We start from the raw sequence: 25716 nt of genomic DNA on the forward strand, positions 1-25716 counted from the left end.
CAAAATAAGTCTCTCTTGACCCGCCAGCCGGAGCTCCGCGTGCAGCATCCTCCCCCCGCAGCAGCCCTGCACGGGTCAGAGAGCCAATGAAAACCTACTCGGAGCCTTGCCCCTCGAGGCACGCAAGAAGTCTGAAGGAGACCGAAATGCGAGTCCCCGGGGCGCTCTCCGGTATCTCGCAGACACATGTAGGGTCCCGTCTGCGCACTGCCCCCCCATCAACACTTGCACCACTGGTGGTCACGTCCCGACCTCTGTGAAAGTCTGACTGATGAGAACCATGCTCTGCCTTCGAGGCTTAGAACGCACATCTCCTCCTTCATAAAGCCACTGCTCACCGGCACAGTCAAAAGGAAGTTCTCTGGCCCCAACGACATCTTTCCCATCCACTTGGAAGCTGGCCTCAAAAAAAAAAAAAAAAAAAAAGGAGGGGCGCCTGGGTGGCTTAGTAAGTATCCAACTTCGGCTCAGGTCATGATTTCATGATTCATGGGTTTGAGCCCCATGTCAGGCTCTCTGCTGTCCGTGCAGAGCCCGCTTCGGATCCTCTGTTCCTGCCTCTCTCTGCCCCTCCCTCACGTGCGTGCACACACTCTCTCTCTCTCTAAAATACACACTTAAAAAAGAATAGGATCCTTTGTCTGACTTATGATTCCTGCAGGACTGCACTCCCTTGAGCACAGACTGGGCCATCTCTTTCCTAGGAGCGCCTGTCACCTCACCTTCCACACAAGATGTCATACGCACAGGTGAATAAATGACATGAATCAATTTCTGAACGCATTCTGTGAATTTCTCCTCTTTTGTAAAAGCTTAACGAGGCAGATTCCAAATCCTGGGATGGCTTTATTCATAGTCACCCTAAACTGGAAACAACTCCATGCCCCTCGGTGACTTCTTCACCAGCAACCAACTGCCTTTGGCCCGCATGCAGTCGCCCAGGGTGTCCTCCACATCTGGGTTCTTTCACAGAGGGATCGTTTTGAAACTGCAGGACACCTGGTCCAGTTTAAGCTGCTCTCTGGCTTCCTACCGCACCTCGAACAAGATCCACGAGCCCCAACGTGGGCGGCTGGGCGCGGTATGAAGTAACCCCTACCTGTAAGTTTCTCCTACTTCTCCTCTCCTGCACCACCACCCCCCACCCCCGCTCGCCCCCCAGCCTTCTGTTCTCACACTAGCCACATCCTGTCACTTCCCAGCTTTGGCTCCAACTCTGCTTGGCTGGCTCCTTTGTGCCCTTCAGGTCAGCTCAAGCCTCCAGGGGCGCCTCTGTCACCACTGCGCCAGCCTCTCTCCCTCTGGGACGTCACCCCGTTTCTTTCCTGGCATCTGTCACAGTCGCTACTGCCCTGAGCCTCCTTCCCTGTTGTCTGAGTGCCTCTCCAACTGGGATGTGGGGTCCGTGAAGGCAGGGACTGTGACGATCTCACCCACTAGGCTCTCCCCCCATATAGTGCTCAGGACACAGGCTGGCCCCTGACAGGTGTTCAGTGAAAGCTGTTCAACGAAAGGATAATTCACAACAGGGAGAACCAGAACGAGGGGCTTGAAATCCAAGCTGAGTTAACATGGGTGAAAGTACAATCGGGAGCTGTTGGCATCCAGATGTTAAACTAAATGGTAAGTTTTCCACAGGCGAACAGCACACCAGAGACACAAATGTCTGGGGGCTGCCGCAGCAACACTGTGAAAGTGGGGCCATCGCTATTTCTGTCATGTGACCCGAACAGGTGAGCTCCTACATCATGTATTTGCTCTCTCGTGTGAGCACTTACTGAGGACACAGCACGTGCCCTGCAGAGAATAAGCTCTGGAGGGTGATGAGACGGACAAGCCTCGCCCCCGCTCCCAAACACTCACAGGAGCAGCACAGGGGAATTTTAGGGCAGCGGAAATACTGTGTGTGATGCTACAATGGTAGGTACACATCGTCCCACGTCTGTCCACACCCACGGGACGTGCAAGTGAAACTTCACGTAAACTGGAGATTCTGGGAGATGGTATGTGAAGGCAGGGTCGTCAGCTGTAACAAATGCACCCCCTGATGGGGATGTTGACCGGGGGGGGGGGGCAGAAGGAATAGGGGAAATTCTTTACTTTCCTCTTAATTTGCTGAGAACCTAAAACTACTTAAAAAAAAATAAATAAATAAAGTCTTATGGGGGGGGGAGGGAAAAAACAAAATAACCGCCCCAGTCCTGTGGGAAAACCACCATGGAAATACCAATTACATTCTGATGAGGAGAGTGAGCTAACAAGGTGCCGGGGGAACAGGGAAGGAGGCTCAACAGCAAAGGTTCACAGGGGGTATGACCTCCCCAGGCTGGTAGGTCACGGAAGACGGAACAAAGGCACAGCAGAGAGGTCAGGGAGCAGCCCAAGCTTGGCCTGAGCTGGACAGGCCTGCAGGGACTGGTCACCAAAGGCTGTCTGGGTCTGTTTCCAACAAAGACGAGCCATGGAAGGGCTTTGAGCAGAGAAACAACGAATCAAGTTGAAATGACACATGGAAGGAGGAACCCTAAACCGTGTGACTTCCTCAGCTACCAAGAAGGAACAAATGACATGTGTCAACAACTCACCGTGTGACAAACTTCTGCTTTTATCTCTTTCAAGGCTCGTTCAGAAAACACACAACCACAGCACCGCAGGAAGCAAAACCTGGAGAAGGAATCCAAAATGGAAGATGACTTAAGTAATAATTTTTAAATTACAGCCAGATTATCAGCTAACATTTGTTCAGTTTAGACAAAGGCCAAGGACTAAAACAGAAAAATGGTCACATTTGATTCCATTACAGGAAAAAAACTAGTACGTCCTATATACTTATTTATACGTAGAAAAAGAAACGGAAATAGAGAAAAATACAGGCCATGGTCCCATTCCTGCTGCCTTGCAAAAATCCTTTAGAATCAAGTCTCTCCTACAAATAAGATAAATACATTAAAAATAAAACCACAAACATAAAAGTCAAAAGACAGAATAGGAACTCAAAGAGAGAATATTTTATATATATATATGAGATTGAGTATGAGTATTCAAAATGCTCTTAAAAAGCAAAAATAAAGTGTGCTAGAAAAATGGGCAAAAGACATTCACATGTGATTCACAAAAGAACTATAATTGGCCAAAACATAAAAAATGTTTAACCTCAACTGTTACAGAAATTCACTGCAAAACGTCATATAATGTTTTACGTATCCGACAGTGACAAAAGAGACTGAAGGTGTCCAGCAGGAAACTGAGGAAACAGGCATGTCTGTTGGGGGGCGGGGGGTGGTGCAGCACGGTGCATCTTAGAAGGACAATTTGGCAGAGTCCCGCACAAGAATCACCTTTCGGAATGTCTCCTATAAAACCTGCCCACGAAGGTACAGACGCATAAATATGTATTTATGAAGTTGTGTAGGACAGCGCTGCTTGGAACAAGGAAAAAGAAAGCACCTAAATGTTTGTGAGCAGAGGAATGGGTACATAAGTTTGGAACACTCACACAGCTATAAAAAGAGTAAGGTAAATCTATATGCAAGGCTATAAAAACATACTCAAATTAGAGAAGAAGGACAAAAAAGAGGTTACGATATGTATACTGTGTTGGAACACGTTTACATTTCTATTGGCAGAGGCGTAGGGAAGTGTGGTGTATGTGCATTGGTGCTGGGCGGGTCTGCAGGGGGCATTAAACTCCAAACAACCAAGAATGCTGCCGCTGGAGGTGAGGACTGGGGGAAAGGGGCAAAAATCATCAGGTGTACATTTTACTTAACTGTTCCTCTAAAAATGCCACAATACAAGGTCTCTCCAATTCCCTAGGGATTATAGTGGCTGCAGCTTGCCTCAACAAAAACCCAATTAACAACAACCATACTAAATTCACTTACTGTTGTTTACGACAAAAAAAAAAATTCTATTTTATGGATGCTTACTACTAGTAATTTAGTAATTTAAATTTGTTTATTTTTCTTTAAACAAAGGCTCAATATTTTCATTACACCAGTCACTTATTTCTATTTTTCTCTATATTTGAATCTTTATTATGTAACATTCAATAAATGTACAAAGTAACCCCCAAAGCAATTTTCCAGTGTGGAGGCCCTATTAATAGCAGGAGGGCAAAGCCAAAACACACAAATTCACTGGGAAGAGAAAAGAGAGATTAGCCAGGGATGAAAGGGAAAAACTAGGGAAACCACAATTGAAGCAAAAGCTATAGGTAACCCCTGCTCAAGACCCCAGAGTTGAGTCTGTCTGTTTCTGCTAAGTTCCTCTTTTGGGGTGAACCATGGTTTTCTTTAAACAAAAAAAGGTGGGAAGCCAGACACAAAAGGTCAAACACTGAATGATTCTATGTACAGGCAGTATCCAGAAGAGGCAAATCCATGCAGACAGACAGCAGACTGGCGGTGGCCAGGGGCTGGGGAATGGGAGGGACTGCTCCACGGTCAGGGGGTTTTCCTTGGGGGTGAGGGAGACCGAGAAAGGAACTAGGCAGAGGTGCTGACCTTTATGTTATGACTTTCACTTCGAGATAATGTGTATGTACCCATGTGCAGAAACACACACAAAAGTAGGACAAGCTTAGGTAGGTGAGTCGGCTTCCCCAGAATATTGCCTGCTTGACCCTAACAGTGAACTTTAGCTTTTAACTAATTGATTAATTCTTCTTTCAGCTCTATTTAGGTATAATTGACAAACACAAATTATATACATTCAGGGTGCACAACTTGATGATTTGATACGTACACACACTGTGAAATGATCACCATCAAGCCAATTAACACACCCACCACCTCAGTTACCAACCACTAAATGGTAAACTCTGAGGGGCTTAAAGGATTTAAATTCACACTGTCTGAAGAGTAGCATCTTTAAAAGCTCCCTGGGCCGAAAATTTTACTTCTCTCCAAATCCATAGAGCCACAGGTTATTCCAATTTGGAGCACGGTGCTTCCTCCCTCAGGCACAGTTTGCCCCGCACGGCGCACACACGTCTGTTAAGCAGAAGTGTACAAAGGTGCCAGGATGCTCCCGGTTCAATGTGGTTGTTTACAGACCAACGGAAGTTTTTACTTAGGTGAGCTACGTCTCCCCTCCGCCCCCAGCCTAACCCCATTTCCTGAATGAAAATGGTCAAAAATTACTACCTTCCACATGTAATGTGTTTGGCAGAAGATTCCAGATGACAACTGGGACTACCAGCTTTTAAAGATATTTCTAAATGGTGGGAAAAGAGGTTAAACCTTTGGCTCACACTGAGGCATCCTATAAAAAGGCACCTACTAAGCCATTCAACACTCATATTTTTTAAGGCAGAAGTACACAGGTCACTTACGTTCGCTACACAAATGTCAACCTTAAGATTTCTGGTGCTCTGGTCAGAGGATTTGTTCGCTCCAAATTTGAAGCAAGTTACCATCACCAGCTGGGTCTTTAGCTGACTGACTGACCACACATTCGGTAAAACGATTTTCCGCTGCCTGTTTTTCGGCAGTTATGAGGAAATGGAAGTCGTCTGGTGGGCAACATTTGTCCTTTGCTTTCTCTCCCAGAGGAAAAGACCAAACAATGCACCTCCCGTGTCGCATGAGGAATTTTAAAAATCCCTCCCTACTTTCGGCTCTCCTCCCCTCAGGAACAGAAGGCACAGGCTCCGAAGCTGAGCGCACTTGGACGCCACGTCACAAACGGCCGCCAGGGAGTTAACACGGCCTTGTGCCACCTCTGTTGCCTCCGAGGCACCCCCAAACCAAAGGACGCTTTAAGCAGTCTGTGCGATCATAAAGCTACACGCAAACCCTAACAGTGCCCGTCCGTCTGACCGGACTCTCCATCAGCTGCCCCACGTCCATTACTGACCTGTGCCGGCCATTCATCTCCAAGCCCACAACGGGGCAGATGAAACGCGCCCGCTGGAGGTCATCGTGTTTGTCACCCTTTGTGTTTCCTTTATCCCCTTCCCAGGCGGGATTATCAGAAAGCCTTAGTTCTGTCACATTCTGTGAAAAAACATCAATATTTTAAGAATTCATCTGATAAGTGGATCCTCCTTAGCCTCAACGACCGCCGAAGTCAGCAGAGAAATTGTTATTACAGTCCTTTCCCGTCCAAACCTCTTCTTCCTACTTTCCTTTGGCCGTCACTTATAATATGAAGAAAAACTGAAACCACAAATTGTGATAGAAAACGAGTTTTCCAATTCGCTGACTGGCAAGGGAATTAGTTAATTTCTACTTTACAATTATTTTGACATTTAGGGGAAAGTAACTTTGGACATGAAAAACTACACCCCTAAGAGAAAGCTCTGTATCAGTTTCACCCAGAAAGGAACATTTTCCTTCTCTGCAGATGAATCCTCACTGAGGTGTTCCATGTTACTGGCCGCCCATGTTTATTTAATAACTGAACAGACAGTAAAATCTATGAGCCCACGGTCTAATATCCAAAGCAGAATATTAGCCAGAGAATACTATTAGATCCCAAGATCTGGCCATTCAGGTTTTCAAAAATTCACCTTCACAAGGAGTGATCTAACGGCTCCACTTGAGCATCTGACATTTAACCCACCATTTTGATTTCAGCACTCCGGACAGCAGCCAAGAGCCTTGAAAGGAAAGCCACTGTGCCTTGGGTGGGCTTCCTGGTTGATGCGGCCATGTGTCTCCTCAAGTTCTCTAAGTATGTGTGGACTAGTATATAACAGTAATGATAATCTGGCATATTTGCATCATTTTATCTGAATCCTTCTGCTTTTACAGTTCTGATTTCTTGGAATTTTTTTCTTTTTTGCATTAAAATTAAAAGTTCAACCATGTACCTTGAATATTATTTTAAATATAGAACTGTATAAATTAATTTCAATGATCATCATATTCAAATAAGATCACTACGCTACCATGGGTCTTTTAAGGAATGAATTCTCTTCCCAAGATAAAAGCTGACAGAAATCAACATGGTTATTTCTAAAGCATGACCTTAGCTACATCTCAGAATTACTAATTTGCCTGAAATTAACTTTTCTTGTATCCTGTAATCAGTGCAAGAATTCAAACAAAAAACCTAATATCATAATAAAAATTTTAAAAAGAAAAAGAAAAGAAAAACCTGAAGCCTTATATGGGGAGTCAGGGATTCTGGTTCTGGGTTAAATGCGTCATTCATTGTGTGGCCTCAAAAAGTCATGGATAGTGAGAATTCCCACCTGTGGGATGAAGTGTTTGACAAGCTTGATGGTCCCCAAGTTCTCTGCCACTTTTCTGATTTTTCTCCCATCGACCAGATTTGAAAGATTTTGTCCTCTCAACCAACTTCCTTTACTAAAAAACTTGTTTTTCCATTTAAAAAAAACCTTTTTTTAATGTTTATTTATTTTTGAGACAGAGAGAGACAGAGCGCAAGTGGGGGAGGGGCACAGAGAGAGGGAGACACATAATCTGAAATAGGCTCCAGGCTCTGAGCTGTCAGCACAGAGCCCGATGCGGGGCTTGAACCCATGAACCATGCATGAGATCATGACCTGAGCTGAAGTCGGATGCTTAACTGGCTGAGACACCCAGGTACCTCCTTGTTTTCCCATTTTTATGAAAGAACTTTAACTGCCAATCAGAATGTCTAAGTAGCAAGAAATACTACACTGATTTCATAGTGATCTACCTAGAAGTCTCTAGTTCTATAAGAATTATAGAATTGAATAAAAAATTCAAGTAGCCAAGCTTTAAATACAAAAATGATGTCTCCAAACATTTACTCATCACATTAACAATTTTCAAAGTTCTTTTGCACGTATTACATCATAACAGATTTATAATGCAGGAAGGCCAGGTGTGGGAATTTCTGGCTTGAGCTTTAAGTGACCTACCCCAAATCACATTCTTATTAGATGGCTGGGTGGGACTGGAATTCCAAATCTCAGCCTTCAGTCTATAATGTCCATGAATTCTACAAAATAAATCTTAACCACTGACACCCTTGGAGCACTTCAGAATCACCTGTCTTACCTTGATGCTTTTAATGTGAGATGTTGCCTTCCCAAGAGCTTTTTCGGAAGATTTGTCCAAAAGGAATTCAATGACGGCATCTTTGTTATAAAGTCTGCAACAATAAGGGTCAGTCCAAACACTGTGGCAACAATCAACCGCCACACAAAGGAGGAAGAACTAAACTGAGCTCAATCCAAGTCATCTACACTGGATAACAGAAGTGGCTTGCGTCGCTAAAAAAGTAAATTAAATCCTGGTTCAACTATCTCCACAGCATACAAAGAAAGAAAGTAGTTTAAACCAAGGGTTGCAACCTGGCAATCTGAGGACTGATTGGGATCTGAACAGTATGGAAATTTAATATAAAAGTACACGTTTTCAACTTTCCCTGGAAAAAAAAAAAATCAGAGGTTCTGGAACGACTGGGCCCACTTTCTGGAACAGCAACAGCTGACTGGAAATGAGTAGCAGCTGCCCTTTCAGACAGGACACGGACTCTCCAGTTTTCTCCAGTCCCCACCATTCCCTACAGCCCCACAAGGCTCCTTCATGCATTTATGTTTATAACAGAGCTCCTCCTGGCCCCTGAATTTTCAGATCATGAATTAAATAAATCAAACTGAATAGGAAAATGCAGAAACATGGTCAGAGACAAGGAATGATAACCTAGGCTTCACACATTTGTTTGAGATGATTCACATTTCATGAATCAAGAACTGTACTTACCCACTGAAATTCTTTTAAAAATTACTGAATAAAAACTCATCTCAATTAAGTAAAGGAACCATACCTGCCAAGTTCACAGGCAACTATGGGTCGCCTTAGTATTTCCTGACTTAAAGTACAATAGTTCCACTGGGCCACTAGTTCAGCATCTTTGTCAACCTAAGGGAAAAAAAAAATCCTTTCAATTAACTTTCACCTCCGAAAGACATATGGTCCGCAGTTCTACATATAAAGGCTAATTCAGTTTTACCACACGTGATGATTTTTGTCTTTGAAATCAAAGATAGCAACACACGAAGCTGCGACTTAAAAAGTCAAAGTAATCAACACCATGTCAAATAAGTTCCCTCTAGATGTGATACCTAAAACAAAACATTCACATCAAATAATTAAATTGCCTATGCAAGCTGCATATAAATAGTAGCATTTGCATCTTTTTGAGTTATTTATTTTTTGTAGTAATCTCTACACTCAATGTGGGGCTCGAACTCACAACCCCAAGATCAAGAGTCACACACTCTTTCAACTGAGCCAGCCAGGTAGCCCTGGCTAGTATTAGCCCAAATACTAATTTGTATCTTAACAGTAAGTTAGAGAAGCCATACAGAAAACAATAAGCAGTACTGCTTAATTTCTATCAGTGGGAAAGGCTCCAAAGCTTTAGCAGAATATAAGGACTCAGGACTCAGAAAACAGGTTTGTTGTTTTTTAAAGTTCAGCACAAAGACTACAGAATTCTTTTAATGTAGTTAGAAAAATTTTTTTAATGTTTACTTTTGAGAAAGAGAGAGAGAGAGAGAGAAAGAGCGAGAGAGGGGTAGGGGTAGAGAGAGAGAGAGAGAGACAGAATCCGAAGCAGGCCCCAGGCCCTGAGCTGTCAGCACAGAGCCCGATGCGGGGCTCGAACTCATAGACTGCGAGATCATGACCTGAGGTGAAGTTGGACACTTAACCAACTGAGCCACCCAGGTGCCCAAAGGCTACAGAATTCTTAATAAAAATCACCAATTTAACACTGTTCATTAGGGAGCATATCAAATCCTTACCCACATTATGAAAACCCAAACATAAGACCTTCCATTGCCCTCAAATGCTATTTCACCTACATAATATTCCATGTCCCACTCTTTTCCCTCCTAAAATGCCAAACCTGAATAATATAATAGGATGGCATAAGTGGGACAAAATAGGAAAAGACAAAAATGAGGAAAAATTCCCTTCAATTTAATTTCTACAGTAACAACTGCTTACGTGTTTACTGTGTGCCAAGCACTATGTTAAGCAGTTTCTGTGACTTAATCTTTTAGCCCTCATAAAAACCCTGTAGCTTAGTACTTTTACTTTGTTATTGAGGAATTGGGAGTACCAAGAGGTTAGGTTACATGTCCAAGGTCACTCAACAAGCAGATGAAGGAGCTAAGAACCCAAGCAGGCCGGCTCCAGAGACCATGCTTCTAATCGCTACTTTCTATTGCCTATTATTTCAAACAGAACAAAATAAAAACAAAACCCGCATTATGGCAACTGTTATTCTATCTATACCCCAGGTCCAAGAGCCACACTTTGACAGCTTAAACAGCTTTTATCAAAATTCACACTGTAGCTGAGCCCTGAGAAAACCTGCCACCAGTGAGGTCAATTTACTACATTGTCTGCAGATACAAAAAAGCCATTCAAGTCCAGGATCTACTTTCTGGATCCCTTACCTTCTTTACCCATAGTCCTTAGCTGATTCAAAAAATATCGGGAGAGGTGGGGGCAGGGAGAAAAGCCATAAACTAATCTTTGCCCAGGGATCTAAAAATTGGTAACCCCCCAAAACTTCTGAAAACATTTTTTTCCAAGGTCTGTCTTCTTTTCAGGGCAAGGTCTTAAATTCCAGACCAAACACACCATATGAGTAATCAAAAATATTAAATTACTGTATATCTGGGGCACCTGGGTGGCTCGGTCGGTTCGTAGGTTCAGGCCCCACATCGAGCTCTGTGCTGACAGCTCAGAGCCTGGAGCCTGCTTCGGATTCTGTGTCTCCCTCTCTCTCTGCCCTCCCCGCCCCCCAAAATAAATAAACATTAAAAAAAAATTTTTTTTTAATTACTATATATCTATCCAAAATGTAAGCAATGCAAAGGCTGGACTCTTCCCTGCTGTGTCCCCAGGGCCTAGAATGGTGCCCATGGCAAGCATTGAATAAAGTATTTGTTGAACAAATAAGAATAACACAAATCTATCCTGCCTGAGCGCTCCGGCTGTCTCCGATCACCCTTTCTTCTTTTCTATCCCCTTCTGACACCCGGCCGAGCTTTTCATTAAGGTGCTCCTCTTCAGCCCTGGCCATGAGTTAACAAAACCAGCTGCATGCTTTTCTGGCAAAGCTCTTATGAGTGTTGACTATCTAGCATGAGCCACTGCACATGTAGGTGTGATCAGAGGGCGCCTCCAATCTCTTGAGCGCTCATTCATTCTTGCATCCAACACTTATTTACCAGGTGCTGACGGTGTGGCAGAGGTAAGACACACAAGGTCTCTGTTCACATAAGAGAAGGACAGACAATAAACAAAAACTGTGATTAAATACCATAGAGAAAAACAAAGCAGCAGAAGAGAATAGAGAGGGAATGTATTTTGCAACAGTGGACTGAAATGACATTTGAGGAAAGAACTGAACAAAGTAACAGAGATGAATGGTATCTCAGCGAACGATGTATCAGGTTGTGGACATTCTACTCCAGGCTGAAGAACAAAGGCCTGTGTCGCTGAAACAGAACCAAAGACCTGGAGGGGGGTAGAAGATGAGGGGTGAGAGAGACAAGGCATCTGATCACACAAGACCTGGTGGGATTTTCTTCTGAATATGACAAAAAGCTGCTGGGCGGTTTTAAATACAGTGGTGATATATGAGATTTACCTTTCAAAAAGCTTTCTCCAGCTGCTGAATGGAGAATACATGGAGCACCCACGTGTGCCGGGCGCTAAACTGGGTGCTTTACGTGCCTTCTGTTATTAAAAAGTAATTACTAACACTTCAGGGCGCCTTCTGTTATTAAAAAGCAATTACTAATGCTTCGGGGCGCCTGGCTTAGTCGGTAGAGCATGCGACTCTCGATCTTGATGTCATGGGTTGGTGCCCCATGACGGGCGTAAATTATTAAAAAATAAATAAATAAAGCATTAAAAAAAAAGTAATTACTAATGCTACCTTTGAATTCCTGCATAAATGGTTGGAAATCCCGGCTTCATTAGCTATCAGTTGTGTGATCTTGGTCATGTTACTGACTCAATTTTCCTGTTAGTAGCATGGAAATTATATACAACGTTCTCAGTTACCTATGGGAATTAACAACTACCCGCTCATTCATTGGGTACTCACCATATTTACTGTGCCAGGAACTGTGCTAGTTGTAGAGGGGGAAAAGGCAAAGCCTCTGCCACAGGAAGCTTACCTTTCTCTGTGACGGACCTTAATCAACCACGAAGGCAGTGCACAGAGTGGTAAGATAGTTTTTTAGGAGCAGGGCCTGCTCTCGTGTGGATAAGGGAACCTTTGGGAAGAATTCCCGGAGAAAAGGAAGTTGGTGTGTACAAAACTCAATCAAAAGCAGCCACCCGTATCCTTGTTACTAACTAACGGCAGACGGGCTTTAAATCCTGGCCCTGGCACTTAACTAGCGGGGTAACTTTGTCCTCTCGGCCCTCAATTTCTAGGTCCGAAGAGCGAGGATAATGACAGTAAGAACTGTACGAGCTACTCCATATAAAGCGTACCCCCAGGTGAACGGCAATAGCAAGCACTCGATAAAGGTCTGATATTAATACCGTCGGTAATTCTGAGTTCTCCAAATGAGCACGGCAGCGTCAGGAGCCCCGCTGGCTCACACCACCCCCACCTCCCCGTCGCTCCCTGGGGACCCCACACCCCCGGCCCCCACCGGGCCCACGTCGCTGACCTTCTCAACCTTCTTCGGCCCCTTCACCAGTTCGTGTCTCTTGGGGATGGTTCCTCCGTCGCAACCCATCGCGAACCGGGAGTCAGAATCCCCAGCAGCGACCACTTCCGGGAGTTCCCGGCGACCGCCGCAGTCACTTCCGGCGCGCCTGGATGACGCACTACGCCCGACGCGACGCGGTGGGGCGGATCCGTTGCCAAGCCCCGGTTGCCATGGAGAGCGTCGCTAGGCGGTGGGCGAGGCCCCGCGGCCCGGCCTGCCGGAGAGCGCGCGAAGCCTTGCGCGCAGAGGGGCTGGCGGGGCGTCCCTCCCTCCCCCCCGTGGGCGCTGGATTTCTGCCGCCCTGTGGCGGTCGCTCGCCGCGGTTCGGGAGCGGGGGTGACTCAGGAGCACCCCCGGTTCTCGGGCCCCGTCCCACCCCAGCACGTCTGACCGTGGGTCTGGCACATCCCCGGAATGGGAGCGCCTGGAGGGAAAGGGGTGCATTTTATTAATGCAATTAATGATGCATGTGAATGGCATCTGTTGTGTCAGAGAACCATCACGTGTGCAAAGGAGAACTTGTAACTGAGCACCACCGTGACTTTAACACTCTCAACAAATCCCGTGAAGTGGTGTTCTAGTAGGTTCTGGGGGAGTAAGATTCTCTAGGCCTGCAACTTTCATCCTGCCGTGTGGACCGTCTATAGATGAAATGTTGCAGAGTTGGTCCAGGAATGTATCTGATCCACAGCCCCCTTTATTTATTTATTAAAAAGCAGGTGTAGTGAACAGAGGCAGCTTTATCAAGGCTACACTGATGTTTGCTTGCCTTTTCCAAGAGATAGGTTGTATTAGGTCCATAATGAGAGGCCAAATCCCTTGCAAAACCCCGGCTAAAATCCATGACTGTCTGCTTTCAGGCTCTTGACCCTCTTTCTAGTTTTTCCTTTAATTATGGTAAATATTAGGGGAAAGTCTAACCACAGCGAGTAAGGTGGACCTATACGATTGGATGTTACCTTGCTGACCACAGTGAGAGATAAACAAACAAACAACCCTGAAAATATTCCCCAGCTGGGAACAGAAAACATGTGGATATGAAAACTTCAAGGACTGGAACATTGGATTCTCTGTGACTGCAATTGATGGGAATTTAAAGAAAATAAACCTTTTAATCCGTTGGTCTCTCATTGCCTTATGATTTATTTTTATGCCAGTCACAGGAATTGTAAACTGTGAGCGTGGGGACTTTGTTTTAGTCCCCATCGTAGCCTCGGTGCCTGGAAGAACCTTTGGCTTGCTCAGTATGTATTTCCACAATAAGCCCAAAGGAAGTACAGACACGTTCAGCGAGGGTGATAAGTCCAGTTTGGGCAGGCCCTAAAACTGCTACGTACTAGGGGAATCCATTTACAAGTACAGAAATAGAGGCCTGGAAAGATCAAAGGACTCGCCCAAGGTCCCACAGCTGGTAGGAGGGAGAGCTGGGACTGGGTTCCAAGATTACTTTTCTCCCCCAAAGGACGGAAAATCAGGGACGGAATAGCATAAACCCAAAGATCTTTAGACAGACTCTCAAACCAGTGCTCTTTTCTGGCAACAGAGTCTGCCCCTCCCCTAGTTCATTTGGAGAAGTGAAAATAGAAATACCTGCTCTGCATTTAACCATGGCGGTGGACCGGGAGATCGGGAGGCACGGTTTCCTCTGTCTTTGTAACTTAGGAGGCAGGGGGTACAACGCCTTCCATTTTCCGAATGACAGACCTGAGACTGAGCTGTGCAAGGCATCTTGGCTCAGGGGCACACGGCAGGTGAGTAACAGGAGTTCAAGATGAGAGGCCTTCTCAAGTGAGGCCCATGGAACTACAAATGCCATGTTCCTTAACCTCTCCCCCAAAGCTACCGTGACACCCAGCAAAGCAGTGACCACTGGGTGGGCCGTTGAAACTCAGGCAGCTGGATTCTTTTTTCTCTTCCTCCTTGGTTTCCTCATGTAGAGTATTGGCTATTAGCCTACGCTGTGCTACCGAAAATACACAGCTTAAGCTTTTATATAGTTAATATCAGCGGTAGCAACTCATTTGTGTTGAGAGCTGGCTAAGTATCAGGTACCTCACTCGGTGTTTCACGTGCTTTGTGCCATTTTGCTTGACCACATTAGACACGCTGGAGTCATCAGCTGCTGTTACCTTCCACTGCCTTTGCTGAACGAACTGACACGGGATATTCCCTTGTGAGGATCTTTGACGACAGCTTTGCCCCAGCCAGGCTGTGGATGTGAAGGGCGGGAGATGGATGAAACCAACAGATAGAAAACCATGAGCCCCTAGCAAAACCAGTATTTCTTAATCCCAAAAGGGTGTTGGGACCCACTGGAGAATTTGAGAAAAAGTTTGGACTCACTCCCCGTGGAAAAATATCCGGTCGTACATAGAAAATATTGCTGCAGTTAATACGAATATGTATCTCATTCACCAGCTCCTGAGGCCTCGGCCAAGATCAAGTAGTTTAAATGTTCCTACTGCCTGTTGCAATTGTTTCCAAATGTTTTAGTCTTCTGAACCGTTGAGGGTTTGATTTCCTGTGAGCTCTCCCCCTGCGCTGTAGTTTGAAATTCTGTCTGGGGGCACCTGGGTGGCTTAGTCTGAATGTCTGACTCTCGATTTCGGCTCAGGTCGTGATCCCAGGGTTGTGGGAGCGAGCCCCGCGTTGGGTTTTGTGCTGAGCATGGAACCTGCTTAAGATTCTCTCCCTCTCTCTCCCTCTCTCTCTCTCAATAAAAAAATACAAATACAAATAAATAAAATTCTGTCTGGACAAGGCTGACAGGCAAAGTGACTCATTTTGAGAGTTGGCATGAAAAACCAACAAATATGTGTTACGGTTCTTGAAGACGTTTACAGACACATCATTCAAGGTTACACTTAAGAGGATGTCCGAAGGAGGGTTAAAGTAAAATAAAGTGGGAAATGGAAGTAATTACTGAGATAATTCAGGACAAAAAAAATGTACTCTTAATTTGCAGTCTTAGGGAAATATTAAACATATTCCAGGAATATACAGGCCTTATGTCTACCCATCCGAGCTCATGTCTCCCCCTTCCCCCCAGCACCCCCACCTCTCTTGGCCCCAGTCACACTGGCCCCTTCTCTCCTCTGAGGGCTCTAGGTATGTTTCTACCTCTGGGCACCTGCCTTGCTGTCCCCTCTCCAGGAACACTCTTTTCCCCTGTGTGCCAGGCTGGCTCCCTTGTGTGACTCAATGTCTGCTCTAGGACCCCTCCTCCGAGCTTCTCCTCTGACCACTACGCCCACCTTGATTTAATTTCATCATGGCACCTACCACCCCTGGCATCATATTATAAATTTAAATTTTGACATCTTGTGTGCCATGGATTTTTTTTTGCATTGATTATGATTGTTTAAATATTGCATCAAAATAAAATGTATCTTGGTTGCTAGGTTTTCGGGTGCCCCTTTACATTTTGCGTTCAAGGAGAATGCCTCACTCACCTCAACTCTTCTCGCCCTGGTTTCCTGCCCCCCCCCTTTCAGCTGGAAGGAACTCTGCACGATGCAGAACCTTTGTTTTGTCCCCTGCAGCACCTCTGGTGTTCAGCAGAGGCCTGATAAAGGGGAGATACTCCGTAAATATTTGTCCCACGAATGAATGAAAGGAAAAAGGCATTGGCAAATCAGCCTACCCCAAACGGGAGACTTTTGCACAGGGGAAGCTTTGGGAGAGCTGGATGCATATTGGGGGAGAATATAAAATTTTTAAAAGCTGTTTTGTGTGTATATATAAAAAAGATAGTTGCCCCCAAACCAGAAACACAGCTCCCCAGCGCTTGTCACACTGGCAGATCTCTTAACTGGGTTCCTCGTCACTTCCATCCTCCTGATGAAATTTAACTTAATTGAGGTCAAGTTGCTATCACCACGGGCACCACCACACCAGCCACTATTTCCTCTTCCTACCTTGAAAGGAAGCAGTACAGAGTTCTGGGCATTAAAGAAAACTACTTAGCAAAACGTTGCTGAAGGTAAAAACACACACACACACACACACACACACACAAACTGATACTATTCTACTTTTAAATGTTTTTCAGAAGTAATTGTCCTATTGAATTAGTGGAAACTCATCCCATAACTGCTCTCTTTCAAAAAAAAAAAAAAAAGGAAGGAAACACATTTAGCTAACAGCAGCAGTTTTCAATTGTTTTAAAGCCAATGGTTTTGTACTTTGTCAACAAAGTTGAACTTGGTTTGAACTCATCTCAAATATATATATACACACACAAATATGTACAAAAATATAGAGAGAGACAAATATGTCTCCAGATATATTTAAATTTAAATATTTATTTATTTATTTATTTATTATTTGAGAGAGAGAAACACAGACAGAGAGAGAGAGTGAATCCCAAGCAGACTCCATGCTCAGCTCTGAGCCCAACGTGGGGCTCGAGCCCATGACCCTGGGATCATGACCTGAGCTGAAATCAAGAGTCAGATGCTCAACCGACTGAGCCCCCCGGGCGCCCCGACCACATATGTTTCTCTACCTGTCTGCCTACCTACGTCTGTAGTGTTCCGAAAGCAATGGAGATCTGTTAATTACCTGTTAGAGTCTCTCACTTATGAAGGACCGAATGAGTTAAAACGTCTAAAGCGTTAGAACAGGGTCTGGAAGGTAGTAATCACTTATTCAGTACGTACTGCTGTCATTACTATTGTGCGAAAATAATCTTGCCCGCTGGCGTGAACACCCACGGGCGCCTCCCCGCAGCCACCCCTCCTTCTTCCGACAACATTCCTGACTTGGGTCGGGGCCCCCGTTGGGACGCAGCTCTCCAGGGTCTCTCGCATTTCTGTATGTCCTCTGGGCAGAGGCGCTGACGGCATTTTGTTCTGGACTACCTCTTCTAGGTTGTTTTCAGCAAACACCCTTGGAAGAGAGAGGTGATGTCTCCCTCCGGAGCAGAAAGAGAGCTCTGTTTGCTGCCCAGTAAAGGTCATGTTTCCCTCTGAGGCAAAACTTGGCCAGGTCTGCACAGAGGCCATTATAAAAGACCGGGGTCGCCTACGCTCAGAGTTCTTTGGCTTTGACACAAGCCCCCAGTGCGCACAGCATCACCTGTGCCCTCCTTCGCTTTGCCCTGGGACTTGGGGTCAGGTGGAAAGAGGGAAAGGTGAAGCACAAGATGCTTGTGATGCTGTGAGGAAGCTCCTTCGTCTCTGTGACATAGCCCGCCTGAATAGTGTCCTTAGAAGGCTGGCTCATGAGGTTGGCCTTTGGTTGCTTATAAAAGCTGGCATTTGGGGAGGGTTCCCAGCATCCCCAGGGTCGATAAGAACGGGTCAGTCTGCCTAAACCGTTCATACAACGAGTGTCACTCATGCTGGCTATGTGCTCTCCTTCTGGGAGCCTGGAGTTCGGGAAAAGGCTGCCGACCATAGGAACCCCGGGCGTGAGGCTCTCGTGAGCTTCCCTGGCTGGGAACATCGCACGTGTGCTGTCACAACTTGTTGCTGGGGGAGTTAGAAGTGTCCCGTGTGGCCACGGGGACAGGACTGTTGGCCACTTGAGCCTGGTGTCCTTTGTGCCTCACTCTCCGAGTCTTTCCCCTTGCTGGCCCCTTTCACTGCAATGAATCATAGCCACGACCGTGAACATAATGCTGTCTTGGGATTCCTCCTAGCAAATCATTGGACCTAGGGGTGATCTTGGGGACCCCAGACATACCCTCTGATGCCAGCGTCTGTGTCTTCTCTCAGCATCCATGAAACTGGCAGGCTCACTTGTTGATTTAAAGCAGGGGGATCTCAGACACGTGATAGTTGTTGGGAGGGCCATTCTTCTCCCTCTCTCCAGACACATGGGACTGTGTGTGTGTGTGTGTGTGTGCGCGCATGTGGGTGAATCCCGTCTAGGTCAACCTGGGTATTACATACCCTGCTTGTCGTGGGCTTTCAGGGGCAGGCACTTGCTCTAAGCCAGCCCAAGCAGAATCAAACCATTTTCTTCTCCTTTGGCTACAAACCAAGGATATAACCTGGGGAAGCCACCTTGCAATCATGAGTGTTAACACAGAGCAAGTGGGACTGAGAAACTGGGCACCCACACCAGCCGGCCTTAACGCCAGGCTGCCCCTGGGCTATTTTAAGATACTTGAGTCAATGAATTTCCTCTATTGCTTAAGAAAGATTGGATATGGTTTTTGATCGCTTCCAACAGAAGGAGTTCTAACTGATACCGATCACGGCTGTTCAAAGAACGGGGCCTCCCTGTTCTGGCAGAGAGAACCAAGCCAGCCCCACAAAAGATGCGGTGCTCCTTTAGGGACCCTAAGAGTAACTCGGTGAAAATAACCAGCCTTCTAGCAGTCAACAGTCTAGAAGTGCCGACCGGGCGAAGAGCCTGGATCTGGTGACATTTCGGGTCACTTCCAGCCCAAAATGCAGAAGGCGTTTAGTGGCTGAGGTGTGTGGAGGGGATGCTGTAACCATAGCAACATGAGCTGAAGTCCCAGCTGCAAGGAGCGGAAAAGGAGGTGGTTTGATTCGAGAGGCGCTTCCTGCACCACCCTCAGACCCGTGCCCGGCAGTCGGTGTCCTGTCCACACCATACCTCCTGCCTGCACCACCACGAGGGACGGCTTTGCCTTTTCCGTGCTAGCCTTGCGCATGAGCACTTGGCCTCTACTGCGTCTCCTTGCACACGTCCGGGAGAAGCATTTCAATAAGACGAGTCAATATTGGAGGCTTTGCTTCGGCCCCAGACCCCGGGTGATACGGATCAACGACTCTTCCAAGGAAAGGATTGCTACGAAGGATGTTTTGAGTCACGATTATATTTACGTAACGTTATAAACGGTAACAGATTTGAGACTGTTGAAGCATCAGCCTTTTCTGATTGGGCATGCCGAATTTACCGACACAGAATCTGTGATACACAAAATAAATTAACAAGGAGCCCAACAGAACGTGTTATGTTGGAAATATAACATGCGTCTTTAACTTGGTTAAGATGAAACAGCAAATATGTACAGAGTGTAAGAGGCAGATACATAATTTGTACCAAATCTCACAGAATTAAGTCAGTCCAAAATGAAAAACAGAACATTTGCTGACGGTCGCAATAGGAATTGATCATCTGAAAATAAGTCTCTCCTTGACTTTCACCCTAGCACCTGATACGCTGTATATGTATCTCTCCATCATTTGTCCCTCTCCCCACTGGATTGTAAACTCCCTGAGGTCAAGGGCTCTGATTCACTGCTATACGCCCAGCACCTAGAATCTGACATATAGTACATGCCCAATAAATAAGTGTTGAATGAGTGAATTTAAGACAGGCGTGCATTCAACCAACATAAAATTGGTTTCTACCACGTCACTTGGTACGCCGACCCCACACGCTGTGCTAAAACCTTAGCGAGGTCCTTACTTAATACCCGGCTCTCTATGGGATAAGTCAATGTCCTGGGGTAGCTTGGCCTTTGGCAATACCGGCTTTGGACACCGTGGCTGTTTCTGCCCGTGGCTGTGGCCCCGGGCTGGCTTTTCGCATAGGACACAGTTGCACGGCTGGGGACTGGCAAGTTGAAGCTAAGAGGTGAACAGGGAGAAGGCGGGGGAAGGAGGCTCATTCCAGCGCCCCCCTGAATTGCCGAGTGTGTTGTTCCAGCTTCTGGGCCTCGGCCTGGAGGTGCCCCAGGGCTGCCGGGCTGGGGTACTTGAGCACGGCGTGCTTGGTGGCCAGCGCGAGGTTCTTGAGCAGGCTGCAAAGGTGGCTGCTGCCACAGAGAATCTCATTGCGCATGTCCCTCTCCTGGGTCTCCTGGCACAGCGTGTCCACCAGCTTCTGTCCCACCATGATGACCAGCTTGCTCTGCGCGATGAAGATCTCGGGGGGCTGGCTGTTGCTCAGGCTGCTGTTAAATACGCCGATGGCTTTGAACAGTGCCCCGAAATAGAGCCGGCAGTGTTGAGAAAGGTGGAATCTCTTCTCAGGGTTCTGCTGACTCAGAGGCCGGGGGGTGGGGGAACAAGGATGCTGAAAGAGGGAGGAAAGTAATCGATCAGAGGCAGATTTGATCGCCAGGCTGTGGGTATCTCCCTTTTCCTGTTTTGCTCAACGTTCTAGACTTTATATCAGAAAAAGTACAGTTTTGTGTGGGGAGCCCCACCGTGCACCATTTGCCTAACAAATTAATGTTAATGTTTTCAAAGCACGGTTACATATGAAGTATGGTATTTACATCTACAATATTATATATTGCATTGTATATATAATCTTACATGTTAAATACATAAAATCTCATTCAGTATTCTCAACAAACCATTAGAAGCCCGTTCTAAGAAGCAAATGGACAGAGGTGCCTGGGTGGCTCCGTTGGTTAAGTGTCCGACTTCAGCTCAGGTCACGATCTCACTCAGGCCTTGATCCCACGGTTCGTGGGTCTGAGCCCCGCATCGGGCTCTGTGCTGACAGTGTGGAGCCTGCTTGGGATTCTCCCTCTCTCTCTGCCCCTCCCCCTGCTGGCACCGTCTCTGTCTCTCTCAAGAGAAATAAAGAAACTTAAAAAAAGAGAGAAACACATTGGCAATGAATAAATCTATAACCTTAAAGAACGCAAGAAAACTCGATGAGATTTAAAAATTTAGGGGCGCCTGGGTGGCGCAGTCGGTTAAGCGTCCGACTTCAGCCAGGTCACGATCTCGCAGTCCGTGAGTTCGAGCCCCGCGTCAGGCTCTGGGCTGATGGCTCAGAGCCTGGAGCCTGTTTCCGATTCTGTGTCTCCCTCTCTCTCTGCCCCTTCCCCGTTCATGCTCTGTCTCTCTCTGTCCCAAAAATAAATAAACGTTGGGAAAAAAAAATTTTTTTAATTTACTCAAAGAACGGAATTTTCAAAAAATCCTTCCTAATTTCAGCATCGGCAATAAACCTGATCCCCCCAAATTTCCGGAAGAAATCCAAATACGCTGACCTATCTGTCCTAATATGACAATATTTCTCTAACTTGCTAACTTCATGATCTCACGGTTTGTGCGTTCAAGTCCTGCATCAGGCTCTGTGCTGACAGCTCGGAGCCTGGAGCTGCTTCGGATTCTGTGTCTCGCTCTCTCTGTCCCTCCCCTGCTCTCTCTCTCTCTCTGTGTCTCTCTCTCAAGAATAAATAAACATTAAAAAAAATTTCAGTGGCATCGAATTTAGTGGCAACCACTCCAGGGGATAATCAAAAGCCTCTTTGTTAGGTTACAGGTGGGGAGAGTGATGCTCCCTGAAGCAAAGGGCTGCCTATGGTCATTCATTTTGTAAAATAAAGATCTGGAGTTCTAGGCGGAGTCAGCTAAGTCTGAATGTCTTAGTCTTTTCATGAAACTGCATGTTCTCTCATCCACCTGTGATCTCAAAGCTCACAGCCTAGAAGAACTCAGTGTTAGGGTCTGACTTCATATGTTGAAACTCCACCCGCTAAGGTGAAGGTGGTAGGAGATGGGCCTTTGGGAGGTAACTAGGATTAGATGAGGTCATTTGGGTGGGGCCCTGTGATGGGATTAGTGCCCTTGTTGGAGCCCTTGTCTCTGCTCTCTGCCACCTGAGGACACAATGAGAAGACAGAGGAGAGCCCTCACCAGGATCTGCCCAAGCTAGCACCCTGATCTCAGACTTTCAGACGAGGGTTCTCGTCCCAATTTGCCCCCGAGATGTCCACGTGATCAGACATCTCGGTCCTTCTCTCTTCCACTCACACCCACCCCCCAGCCAGGGAGCTGATCTGGTTCCCTGTTCTCCAGGCTCTAGGTACTCAGACAACCTTCACCAGGGATGCCCTGTCTGCTTCCTTCTTCACCTTGACTTGTTTCATCTTTGTCTTTAAAGGAACCCACTGGTTTTACTTCTATTACTTTAAAGGAAACTTTTCAAATTGATGACTGGAAAACCACTGTCATTTGTCACCGGTAAGAAGGAACCAACAAAAATAAGCACCATGATAACATCTTTGAATGTTTTTGAAAAAGAACATCAAGTGTCACAGAGGCGTTGGTGACACATGAGCCCCAAACCAAAATGGTTTTCCTGTTGTAACCAGAAGCGTTAAAAGAGAATGTCAAAGGGAATGTGCATCCATGGTATCGAACACCATGTCAGTCCCACCCACGCTAAACCTGCGACGCCCAGAACTGTCACTCATGGTTCAAGGATCACGCTCCACATTCTGGGGCTCGTTGGACCTGTTCATCTCCAGGGCTCCTTCTACTGCAAATAGGAAGCACCATCACAAACACCACATCTATTCCCAAGGCGTCGTGGATCACGGCTATCACGCTGACTTGTTCATAGCAGGAGGCATCTCTAGGGATAAAGCACGCGAGTCAGAAATACTGGCGAGCCGGCCCTGTCACTTACCTGTGCTTCGAGGTTTTTGTTTTCATCCAACCTTTGTTCCAAGATGGGTTTTCCTGTCTCTTCTAGATTAGGCAACTTCTGAAAAATAAAATCCCTTCCGATTACCAACCTGAGTGGTTTCGACACGGTTCAGAGGTGTTTGAGTCTACTTTAAAAGGTGAGCATTTTGGGGCGCCTGGGTGGCTCAGTCGGTAGAGCGTCCGACTTCAGCTCGGGTCGTGATCTCCCTTTGTGGGCTCGAGCCCCGCGTCGGGCTCTGTGCTGACAGCTCCGAGCCTGGAGCCTGCTTCGGATTCTGTCTCCCTCTCTCTCTGCTATCTCCTCCCATCTCCTCCTGTGCTCTGTCTCTCTCTCTCAAAAATAAATAAACATTAAAAAAAAAAACTTGAGCATTTATGTTTTTATTTTTGTGAATAGTTTTGCCCCCTGGTGCCTTTTTTTTTCAACAAAGGAAACTTTGCCAGACCCAGGGCTAAATTCTGCCTACCCACATGGCCTGATATAAGGACACATAGTTTAAAAATTATATATGTTTATATTTATGTATTGTATACCTCTTTATATCTATATTTTTAAAATAGGGAATGAAAAACACCCAGGTTTCTGCCTTCTCTAGAATGTGTTAAAGCTCTTACACTAACCACCAGGCATTTTGACAGAATACCACACAAGATTGGGGCTAAAAGGGATCAAGTCGTGTTGACACAGCCCCCAGGTTACCCGCTGTACCCCTTGACACTCACAATCCTTGAACCAAAGGCTCTTTTCCTATCGTGTCTGAATTCACGCAGCCAAGTATTTCGAACAGTAAATGAAGGCTGGAGGCTGTTAAGAACACACACGATTTGGAAGAGTGTTTACACTTCCTGTTCTGTTTCTAAGAAACACAGAGACAATGACTAAATCTACAACTTTCAAAAATGCAAGGCAACTCGGTGGTGAGATTGAAAAATGTGCTCAAAGAACAGATTTCAAAAGGGTTTCAAAGTCCTTTCTAACCCTGGTGTTAGAGATAAGCCCCAAGACACCACGTTTCCAGAAGATGTCCAATCTGCCTGAATGTTCAAATGCCTATCTTACTTCTTAATAAGACTTCATCTAGAACAGCACTTCCATGAATTTTATTTTCTGGAAAATGGAACCAACGTCTCTCAGAAATTATCGAAAGATTATCATCATGCGATATTCAGTTATTGAACTGTTTTTAACAATTACGGAAGGATTCTCAGCATCTAACTGGTGGGCGACGTCTCCAGATAAAATTTGAAGGGCTCCTTGTGTTACACCACTCGGAACTCACCTGTTCACAGATACTCGTCCCGTTTTTCTTTAGTATTTCAGGGGAGTGCTCCCTCTCCTTCTGTTTATCAAAAGGAGCACTTCTTTGGTATAATTCCATTTCTCTTCGGGGAAGCTGGATGCATTCGGCAAACTTAAATTGTGCGTCTGGGGTCACTTGCAAGGTGTCTCCCTTTTCACAGTTCTGCTTGAAAAGGAGCTTCCCGTTGGCAATGACCATGGAGGCAAACCTCTTGACGTCTTCCGGAACCATCCGCGCCACTGTGACAAATCTCTCGAGGTCGTCCGGGCTGTTTTGGGCTTCATCCGTCACGAGGACTTCCAGGGACCAATTGCAGCTATCCAGGCTCTCCTTTGTTCCGAGCAGGATCTGGTAGGAGTTGGAGATCGTCTGTAGCTGGTCCCTAATTCTGGCCTGAAGGTGAGTGTCACTGAGGTTGCAGGCGGTCCCACGGACCGTGCGGGCAAAATCCAGGAAAGCCCTCAAAGACTCCTCCACGTGGTCGGCGGCCCTGCGGATGGCACTGACGTTGGCCTCCAGATAGTCTCTGAACCTCCACCTCCTGCTGACAAAGAGCATCAGGCTTGCGACAGAGCCGGCCACCTTGTGCTGCAGAGACGCTGCTGTCTCTCGGGCCCAGTCCGGGTCCAAGCAGAGCTCCTTCCCTGCCTCCTCCGAGCAGGAGCTGGACGAAGAGTCCGTGGCCGTGGAGGAGCAGGAGACGATGCTGGCTCGGCTGTCGGAGCTGGAAACGGACAGGCTGTCTGCTTCCGGAGACAGCGATGGTGGCCGTCCCGAGAGCCACGAGGAGCCACGGTCCGTGACGTTCTCTGAAGCCCCGTCGGCACTCCCCAGCTCGTGCTGGGCCTGGGGGCCTCTCGGCGTTGCTTTAGGGATGTCATAAATGTTTGGCTTGGTGTTCTGCTGTTCCGCTCGGGGAATCAGAAAGCTGGAAGGAACCTTGTAGCCGACACCCTCGTCCAAGGGGAACGTGTCCCTCGAGGCCAGAAATTTATACGTAGGAATTTCTGGAAGGCTGAGTTTTTTCTGCATGGGCACGTTTTTGTGCAGGTATGGATCGAGGGACCTTGCTCTGCTGTTTGGAGGACAGTGGAGGCTGGACATATACTGGGGGGAGCAGCATATACTGGGGGGAGTGTGGGGCCCCGATCCTTCTGCAAAGCTGCTTAGAGATGCGTTTCTCGTACCAGCTTTTTCCGGAGATACTGGCGTGTCATAAATCCACTCAGATTTCTGAGGGCTCGGTAACGTGCTGTAGCCGCCTTGCCTCAAGGCGATCGCTGACGTCAGGGGAGCACTCTGCCCCTGTGAAGAACCAAACAAAATTGCCCAGGTTAGTAGC

General features: G+C 46.5%; 2 protein-coding genes across 9 annotated transcripts in view; both read right to left on the minus strand.

Annotated features, from left to right (window-relative positions):
• The window catches only part of RTF2 (replication termination factor 2), a 42571-nt gene extending 29784 nt beyond the window's left edge, over positions 1-12787 (minus strand). For 4 of the 6 annotated variants that reach the window (XM_047067497.1, XM_047067496.1, XM_047067495.1 and 1 more), the window contains exons 1-5: positions 12653-12787; positions 8770-8864; positions 7998-8091; positions 5860-5999; positions 2586-2664 (exon numbers count right to left, since the gene is read on the minus strand). In XM_047067497.1, coding sequence (XP_046923453.1) covers positions 2586-2664; positions 5860-5999; positions 7998-8091; positions 8770-8864; positions 12653-12721 — 477 coding nt within the window. In that variant the 5' untranslated portion in view covers positions 12722-12787. The remainder of the gene's footprint in view (positions 1-2585; positions 2665-5859; positions 6000-7997; positions 8092-8769; positions 8865-12652) is intronic. The other 2 variants (XM_047067499.1, XM_047067498.1) reach the window with 1 other exon arrangement.
• A 6685-nt stretch (positions 12788-19472) lies between these two features.
• Positions 19473-25716, minus strand: part of CASS4 (Cas scaffold protein family member 4) — a 37727-nt gene continuing 31483 nt past the window's right edge. For 2 of the 3 annotated variants that reach the window (XM_047067963.1, XM_047067962.1), the window contains 3 exons: positions 24354-25679; positions 23054-23131; positions 19473-20695 (listed from right to left, as the gene is read on the minus strand). In XM_047067963.1, the coding sequence (XP_046923919.1) occupies positions 20285-20695; positions 23054-23131; positions 24354-25679 (1815 nt within the window). In that variant the 3' untranslated portion in view covers positions 19473-20284. Of the gene's footprint in view, positions 20696-21763; positions 23000-23053; positions 23132-24353; positions 25680-25716 lie in introns of those variants that run through there. The other variant, XM_047067964.1, reaches the window with a different exon arrangement.

This window comes from Lynx rufus, unplaced genomic scaffold (genome assembly GCF_022079265.1).
Source record: "Lynx rufus isolate CCGP_SWC_20201006 ecotype Redwood Valley unplaced genomic scaffold, mLynRuf1.p SCAF_8, whole genome shotgun sequence".
In the NCBI taxonomy this organism is placed as follows: domain Eukaryota; kingdom Metazoa; phylum Chordata; class Mammalia; order Carnivora; family Felidae; genus Lynx; species Lynx rufus.